The sequence below is a fragment of the Rhamphochromis longiceps genome, linkage group LG22 (assembly GCF_057381845.1).
Source record: "Rhamphochromis longiceps isolate RC_006_pf linkage group LG22, R_longiceps_female_GT1.1, whole genome shotgun sequence".
NCBI classification, from domain to species: domain Eukaryota; kingdom Metazoa; phylum Chordata; class Actinopteri; order Cichliformes; family Cichlidae; genus Rhamphochromis; species Rhamphochromis longiceps.
The window spans coordinates 25,277,495-25,286,701 of NC_140577.1; the positions used below are offsets into that span (position 1 = coordinate 25,277,495).

General features: G+C 41.8%; 1 protein-coding gene across 1 annotated transcript; it reads left to right on the forward strand.

Moving 5' to 3' along the window:
• The first annotated feature begins 1,073 nt into the window (after positions 1-1,073).
• Positions 1,074-9,152, forward strand: LOC146644162 (digestive cysteine proteinase 2). Its single transcript, XM_085396790.1, has 11 exons — positions 1,074-1,246; positions 1,891-1,950; positions 2,034-2,126; positions 2,713-2,885; positions 3,833-4,094; positions 4,185-4,380; positions 4,478-4,671; positions 4,752-4,843; positions 6,887-7,048; positions 8,348-8,537; positions 8,624-9,152. Exons 1-11 carry the CDS (start codon positions 1,201-1,203, stop codon positions 8,809-8,811), a joined length of 1,656 nt encoding a protein of 551 aa, XP_085252916.1. The 5' UTR covers positions 1,074-1,200; the 3' UTR covers positions 8,812-9,152.
• The last annotated feature ends 55 nt before the right edge of the window (positions 9,153-9,207 follow it).

A 9,207-nucleotide genomic window follows, 5' to 3' on the forward strand; every position in this document is an offset into this window, starting at 1 on the left:
TTGATTTAAGGATTTTAAGAGCTCCAAACAAAAAAGGGGAAGCCTCGGCTTCGTGACACGCAGTGGTAGTTCACACAAACACTGCCCTTTCCGCTGTTTTCCTATCCGGTTGTTCAGTCTGACGTCACTAGCCGTGTCTGGGTCTAAACTCCGCTGCAGGTCCATATATCAAACGATCACTATGGGATTACTGAGAGTTGAAAAACTGTCTAAAGTCTTTCATCTTTAATAAAATGATCAGCGTTCTGCTCTACCAGGTGTAACAATTGAGTTTAACATCCAGGCATCCATGAAAACGGAATTTATGACATTTAACGGAGTTAGAAGTTAGCAGGGAGTTAGCTCGCTAGCTTCTATCTAAATACAATATAGCATGTCCTGACTGTGGGGTTTTGGAAACAAATTAAAATGTACAGCTCTGCTATCACTTCCAGCATAAATGAAGACAGAAAACTAAACAGCAGTGACGTTTGTAGGGTTACTGAAGTTGGGCTAGCTGGTATATAATGATGTGCTACGTGACCGCTAGCGACACAGCTATGTTAGCATAATATAAACAAGCTAACTTTTTTTCCACTCGATAAAAGTTAATGTGAGTGTTCTCGGTGGTCAGGAACAAATGTAATCGCATGGCAGGATGCTGTAAAAGGACCAAACTTCAGCCAGGAGAACAACTGAGATAATCCATCCACAATACGAGGTTAGTCATTCATATACTGCTGCATGGGCTGGGCTGTAGTTACATCGTAAGGTTTTAAAAACTGAGCTTAAATAAATGATTAGCGGTAATAAAAGCCGAGGGAGGTCAACAGTGATCACTGACTGTTTTAGGAGCTTTTTGAGATCAAATAGAAGAAAATACATAACATTAAACATGTTAACAACACAAAAGCCATATTAAACGCAGACTACTTTAGACCCGGAAGTAGGATTCGTCGCGTCATCACTGAACAACCGGATTATCTAGTTAACTACAGTCATATGACATGCTTCACATGATGTGCGTGCAAATAAAACTGTGATTGGAGGAGACACTTCCTCGGCGCGATGTGATTGGTGGACCGGGCAGGCACCGTTCTCCATGATTTAATCATTGTTTTGGGGGTTAAAGAACGTCCGCAGAGCAATGTGTTTCTGTGAGGTTTGGCTTTAGTCTGCCAGCTGTTCTCATTGTCACTCTGAGAATACAGAAGAAAAAAAATGCAGCTTTGGTACATTGCAGCTATTTTTTTGTGCGATGTCGCTGGTAAGGAAATACATTTCATATTTGTTTTTTTAGGTTAGCTGTTTACAGTCAGCCAGCGTTACATGCTGTGGAGGTAGCTAGCACTCGGGGGTCTTGTTACGCAGCCGTTACGTGCAAATAAACATGTTAATAAACGTACATTAGCATTCAGTTTGCTAAATAAGAGGCTATCTTTGTGTGTAAGTAGCTATACAGTAGAGCAGGAATACATACGATAATTTTTAACTTTCACATTAAAGTCTTCCTGTTTTAGCTTGAGAGAAGTGCTAATTTACGAGCTCCACTAACCACTCTTTAATTCGGCACACAACTAACTTTATTATTTACCAAAGCTTAACCTGTTCCTTTTATGATAAAGTGGGCTTTAAAACTTAAAAAAGGAAGGTTGGGGTATGAGAAGTTTATCTAATTTTATAACTTATATTGCCAAAATGGCTACAAACGTCTGTTTTATCCTCTGCTCCGTGTGTGAGAAGTTAACAAGGCGTCTGTAAATGACCAGTGTTTGTAGCGTCCATGTAACCAGTTATAGCAAATATCCAGGGATAGCTGTCAGTATTTCTTGCTTTGCTATTTGCTGCTTGTTGCACACAGCTCTGTAGTTATATTACTAACATGTGTTGTCACCTCTGCTTCATTGTCAGGTACAGAGGCAAAGGCAGTACATAGCCTTCCTGATTTTGGAAAGAGCTATCATGTCAAAGGTAAGCTGTGAACTAACACAGGGTTACACAGTATGTTTTGGGCCTTGTTGGAAGTTATGTTTCATTGAGTATTTACATTTCAGGAATCATCTCTCTGCCCTATGCTGAAATTGAGGAACCATTTGAGGCCTGGTTAGACCTAACAGCAAAGTCAAGCCGGATAGACTACTACCACGGTGAGAAACCCCCTTCAGCTGATTCTCCTGAAGCAGATTCTGTATTCCCCTGCTTGGCTAATCAGTAATTTGAAATTGAGTGCCTGTTGTGTAAGAGAAACGATACCAGACTGTAACATTATCGCAAAAAAAAGAAGTGAAAAAAGACAGAGTAAGCACGCGTGATGAACATAATCTGATGACTTGTGTTGCATGTGACTTTGTACTAAAATTGTGTTTTTATATGCTTACAGTGCTGATGACGGCTGGTGCAAACTTACCCACGAATACTCCTCTTTATTTAGTTTTTCTTCCATCAGACAAATCATCATCTTGACTTGTACATAACTGTAGTCTGTTAGGAAAAAGGAAGAATGAACACATTCAAAGTAGTAATGAAATAATAATAATAAAATTGAATCCTGATATAATGTGTTTCTACTGACAGGTGTATACGCCAAAAAGCCCTGACTATAGCTAATAAGGTTTTGTCTGAGCCACACATAGCATATTCATTCAGAAATCTTGAGCTATTAACAAAATAAATGTACTATTAACATTAGAGAAGTCAATAATGTCTCATTTTAACACTCTTTATCACCAACAGGCCAGGTTTTGACTTACCAGTTAGCTTCAGAGCAGCAGTATGGCACTGCCTATAAGATCTCGCCTGAGACCACTGAAGAGGAGCTAAATGTGATGAAGTGCTTCCAGATTAACGGAACAAAGGACGAAGCAGTCACACCGCAGGCTGCGCTCCCCGATGTGCAGGGCTTCCAGGTGTGTGTTTTATTTCTTTTTATTCCACTTTTCAGTTTGATCTTCATGAGTAAAAGTGTATATATGGAACAGTCTCCGGTTGTTAAAACAGAAGCCAAAGCAGAAAAGTCTTAAAGCTGTATACTATCATTCTAATGGCCAGAAGGGGGTAGTTACCCTACTGCAAGAAGAAGTCAGAGTGTACTGAGGTCACGCACACATCGGTTAAGAGTTGACCTCGACATTGGACATGATGCAACCACCGGTTGCTAGGGAAACTTCTATTCCCCAACCAGTTGGCAGTGTTTCTAGTAGATTGCCAGTGTTTGTAGATAAGCCTTTCACTTACAGTCAGACCAGTAAATGGGAATATGCTACCATTACCAGTATTACTAACATTGGGGGAATACTAATATTTCTTTAGTGACAGGTTGTTTCCAGGAAACCATTAACCTGTCTGTAGGCCTGTGTGACTTTGGTTATAGCAGTCATTTTTGCAGCAACTGCCATCAGCCTCCAGCAATCATTCACCGCTGGTCTTGGAGTACTCATTTTCCTCCTCACGTTCGAGGGTTGTCAGATGGTCACTCTCTAGACCCGTGTCACTATAGACGCATTCACTTGATCCTATGTTGTCACCATGATTGTCACACAATCATGGTATTAATGGTTAACAAGTTGACATCACACGGTCAGTGGTGATGTGTCAGCAAAACCGCAAAAGAAAACAGGTAAATGACTCAACTGCTTACCTCAGTAAACCTTTTCTGATGAGTTTGTGGGCTCATAAGTCATAAGATCTTTATTACAGTGTCATGTTCATTTTGTAAATTACATTTTCATGAGGAGTATGTCTTAGTGGAAAACAAACCGTCACCATTTGTGAGTATTTATATCGTAGTCACATATTTCATTGAATGTTTTTATCTTTTATTTTGACAAGTCAAGTTGTTCATTTCCCTCCTTAGTTCCTGAGGGTGGAGTACTACAGAGGTTTCCTGTGTGAAGTCTGGCAGAATGTGACCACTGTGGGTTACAAGAAGAACACGTACACACTGTGGGTGACACATTCAGAGCGAGGTGCAGATGGAGGAAAAGACACCCCCATTCCCATTCACTATGAGATGATGGGATACAACACTCTGCTGGGGTCCCATTACGACAAGTACTTGGTGGAATACAAGGAGTTCAGCACTGACGTGAACCCCAAAGTCTTCCTGCTGCCTGAAGGTTTGTGTAAATATATACCTGCTCGACCTTTTGGAAGACTCAGAGGACAAAAGAAAAACAAAAACTCCTTCTTGTTGTGTTTCTATACAGGCATGAGTTGTGGTGGGTTTCCTGGTCCTGGAGTGGAGCACCATATGTTGGCCAATCCAATGAAAGATCTCATCCACACCTCAGCGTCAAGCCAGTCACAGCGCATGTTCAGCCATTTCAAGGACAAGTTCCAGCGGCAGTACAGCGATGAAAGGGAGCACGAGAAGAGGGAGCATGCTTTTGTTCTTAACCTACGGTGAGCGCAACATTTAATACTTTAATAATAATTGTGAGGCTACAGCTTTAGTAGTAGTTTTTCAGCGGTGTGTCTGACTGGTTCCCTGTTTTTCTAGGTACATTCACTCTAAGAACAGAGCGGGCATGTCTTTCTCTCTGGCTCTGAACTCTCTGTCGGATCGCACCATGTCTGAGCTGGCAACCATGAGGGGAAGAAAAAGGGGAAAGACCCCAAACAGAGGGCTCCCCTTCCCCTTCAAAGCTTACAAAAGAGTCAATCTTCCCGAGTCACTCGACTGGAGGCTTTATGGTGTGTATAAGCTTTAAATATTCACCAAAGATGCATCTGTGAGGAAGGTTTGTTTTTTCACCTTAACTCTGGCCTCCCAGGCGCCGTGACCCCAGTAAAGGACCAGGCCATCTGTGGCTCCTGCTGGAGCTTTGCCACCACTGGAGCAGTAGAGGGCGCTCTCTTCTTAAAGGTAAAAAGGATAGGAGGCAGCTTGCTGCACAGTCCTTGGCCCCATTCCAGTGTCTTCGAATAATGGGGCTCCTTCCCTATTCTCTTTGAAGCCGCAGATGCTCAGCTTGATGCTTCATCTGTTCTTGTTTGGGTTTATTTCCAGTGCACTTACGTTTGGTATAAATCTATATCTATCTTTCTGATGTTTTAGGGAGAAATTAGGTTTTATTTTAATACTCCTTGTATTGAAGTGGCTCGTGCAGGCAGAAGAATACGCCCAGTGAAATGAATAAAATACAAAGATGCAAATTATTCAAGGTGCATGACTGATATAGATTCTTTGTGACAAAACCAGCAGAATTATTTGCAAAATTAAAAATAACCATTTGTAAATTAGATAGATAATGACAGTCTGTCACATTTATTTAGCATAGGGCTGCTGTTTGAGTCTACTGACCTTTTTTAAAAAATAAAAAAAACAAACAAACATCCTTCTCTCCGAAGTGCAGCCCTCCTTTTGGGGATAGATCCACAGGAAGATTCATTGTGTAACTTCAATCGTGTTGGACGGGCTTTACAGTGTGTGTGTCTGTGTGAATGAATGAGTCTGAGGGGACGTCAGCTTTGGGCTGCCTCCATCCTGTAGAAAGCTGAGCTCAAAGGCATTCCTTATCCCATGTTGCCTAGCAACTTGATCCAAACATAGGATCAGTTTATTGGGACTTGACGGCACCCCATTGAAGTGACCGAATTCTGTGTCTCTCCCTCACATAGGAGACTCTTAATTATGTGTCTTGCCCCTGGCCTGTAGCTCTGTAACTCCTAGGCTGAGGTCCAGTGATGGAGGAAGTCTCAGGGATAATACTTACATTAAAGCTCCTGCTTCATCGCAGTGCAGTAACAACATTTAAACATTAACTGAAGTAAAATGTTTTTGCATTGCAGTAAACTTAAGGTGCTGCGCTTGGAAATTTACCATTGAGTATCAGTAAAATCTGATCTTAGTATTTATTTACTCATCTAGTTTTAAATTACTGATCAGAAAATGCAAAGTACATAACGAACACCGAAATCCAGGGTCGAAAAGTAAAGTGAATGTGGAAGTGAGCCCCTTGAGACTGGCTCCAAAGGCGATTCACTCAAGTATAAAAGATCGATAGAGCTTCTGGGTCTGAAAAGTGAAGCAACTGCAAGTTTATTAAAGCCACCGGGGAGGTGATATCTGTGATTTTAAAAATACTCCTGCCTTATAAAAGTCTGTAGGAGAAGAGCCCATAAATCTTTATCCCTTTTGTAAATTTTAGTCATTTGAAGTGTCAGAAAGGAGGATTATCCAGGACATGCTCTTTGGCATCAGCGCGGTTTCATGGTCAGATTACCCCTCGCTGTCACATGTGGTTCAAAGCACCGAGATGATGTTGCAATGAGATTTCACAATGCAGTAGAAAACTTTATGGTAGTTGCATCCTTGTTTCACACTGTCAGTGGTCGTGATGGACTTCCATGTAAAAATGTCCAACTTTACACCAAAACATGTTTTTAAGGTCTGGTTTTGGTCTCTGTAGCGACTTCTTGTTTAACGATGTATAAATATATAAATGTAAGGGATTCATCCGTGCAATAATCTTAACATTTCTCACTGAGGTAAAGCAGCTTGAACTGCTAATTGCTTTGCAATAATTGCAGGAACAGTTTGTTTTGGCTAGGAGGAAGTACTGCTGTGAGGCTGCAGCAGGTCGTCTTTGAACCTGAGCGATGCAGTGACCCCCATAAACAGAGCCACTCAGTGGGGGGCACGCTTTGAATTTAGTTCTTCGTGATCTCACAGCATCTGCCTAGAAACCTGTAGATTGCAGCTGGAGTAAAAATGGTGTAGGAATGAAAGCCGATTATAAATGTTTAGCTGTCTTGTTTGTGTTTCATATAATCAAATGTCAATAAAGTGGATCAGTGGATTAAAATGTCTGCATTTTATTAGAGTTTGATTCATGATTAGTGCAGAGTAAGCGCAGGCTGCTGATGTAATGCCGAGTGTAATCATACTTTTGCTCGTGTCTTTCAGACGGGCTCTCTGCAGGTTCTGTCTCAGCAGATGCTGATCGACTGCTCCTGGGGTTTCGGTAATAACGGCTGCGATGGCGGGGAGGAGTGGAGAGCGTACGAGTGGATCATGAAGCACGGAGGCATCGCCACAATGGAAACATATGGCGCCTACATGGGGATGGTGAGATGATTTCACAACAACAAATCAAAAATTTAAATGGCCTTTATTTGTATAGCGCTTTACTCGTCCCTAAGGACCCCAAAGCACAACCAGTCATCCACACACACATTCACACACTGGTGATGGCAAGCTACATTGTAGCCACAGCCACCCTGGGGCGCACTGACAGAGGCGAGGCTGCCGGACACTGGCGCCACCGGGCCCTCTGACCACCACCAGTAGGCAACGGGTGAAGTGTCTTGCCCAAGGACACAACGACCGAGACCGTCCGAGCCGGGGCTCGAACCGGCAACCTTCCGATTACAAGACGAACTCCCAACTCTTGAGCCACGATCGCCCCTTAAAAGAGCGACGTTAATAGTGTAATTCTACAAATCTTATCATTGTGGTATTAACGGCATGTTTGATTTCAGGCTCAGGAAGCCTGTCTTACAGTTAAACAAGCTTTTGACCAGAGACTGTTTCATGTGTCTCTTAAGTACTTAAAGCATTCAGAAAGTTACTGTCAGTTTGCCCCACTGTGTATAACTGTGTATTTATTAACATCAAAGGAAGAGACTGACTTCCAGTGACCTGTGATTATCCCAAATTGCTCTGGTGTCACCCAAAAGTAGCGACACCTGAACAGTATTTTGCAAAATTCAGTCATAAATCTAGCATGCTCTAACTAAGCAGACATAGATCTGCTGTTTAAGAGTAGTATTAAATATTATACATGTATTTAAAAATAAACTATGTGATGTCTGTTCATGTCTTTAACCCAGCTGCCCCACATGTGCTAGGTCACAAAAAGCCAGAGATGGATGAAAGCCAGTTGAAATGACCACTGCTGGTGTGTATAAATGGCCTTTACTGGGCAGCTATTCTACCACTCTCTCCAGTGCTCCTTGTTAAGTTTTCCTTTGTAATAAAACAGCAATTTTAAGGTCCAGAAATATTCAGAACCCAAACAAAGATTCACATTTTGTTCCAATAATCCCTCCCCTCTGGTATTCCAATTAAAATAACATTCCTTGCAGCTATCATAGAATCATCAGGAGCAAAACATCACATACTTTCTTTCTGCGTTAAATAATGGATTGTTTTTCCATTAATTTGCCCTCCACAAACCCCAGTAAATCACATGCGTATGATTCATTTCAATACATTCCTCCCTAAATGTTAAAGCAAAACCTACAAATTTATATTTAAAAAGCCAGCAGAATAACTGCCTGCTTATTAACAGTGGATTTCAACACAAAAGAGGATTTCGAGAAGCTGTGAGAAAGTTTTTAAAAATATTTTTTTCTCTCCGAGTAGAACGGATTTTGCCACACGAACTCGTCCGAGCTCGCTGCACGTATCCAGAGCTACACGAACGTCACGTCTGGCGATCAACTGGCCCTCAAGCTGGCTCTCTTTAAAAACGGCCCCGTTGCCGTGAGTATCGACGCATCACATCGCTCGTTTGTTTTCTACAGTAACGGCGTCTACTACGAACCTGCTTGTGGTGAGTGTTTTTTCTTTCCACAGTGATTGCGTTAGATACTATCCTTCACGCTCACAACAACGTAACTCGCTGGTTCTGTTTTTCAGGGAACACTGTGGATGATCTGGACCATGCTGTGCTTGCAGTGGGATATGGCACCCTGAATGGAGAGCCATACTGGCTCATCAAGAACTCTTGGTCCACATACTGGGGCAATGATGGCTACATCCTCATGTCTATGAAGGATAACAACTGTGGTGTTGCCACTGATGCTACATATGTTACACTGGCATAGACTGTCTTCTTTTAAAGCCTTTATGTTGCTGTTGATGCCACTTCATGACTGCTGAATTACACTTAATCTTGATGTGTGTGTTAGGCCAGCTTTATGGGAAAAAAGCCTAAGAACTTATCGTGGACTGAACTAAACATGGCAGCCTGATTGGGAGGAGACAGCACTACAGTGTGTTGCATTGATAACAAGACAAACTGGATCATTGTGAAGTAAAAAGTGTTACGTCCCGATAATCTATTTTGTCTCTGTGGTGTTAGTTTTTTAATTGCTGCTGGAAGGCAGAATTTTTATTGAAAACAAATTTAAATAAATTTGCTGGTCCCAGGAAGTTATTAACTCTGGTTGCTTTGTCTGTTTCTACTTGATGACACACAAACACACACAGAACAAGTTCAC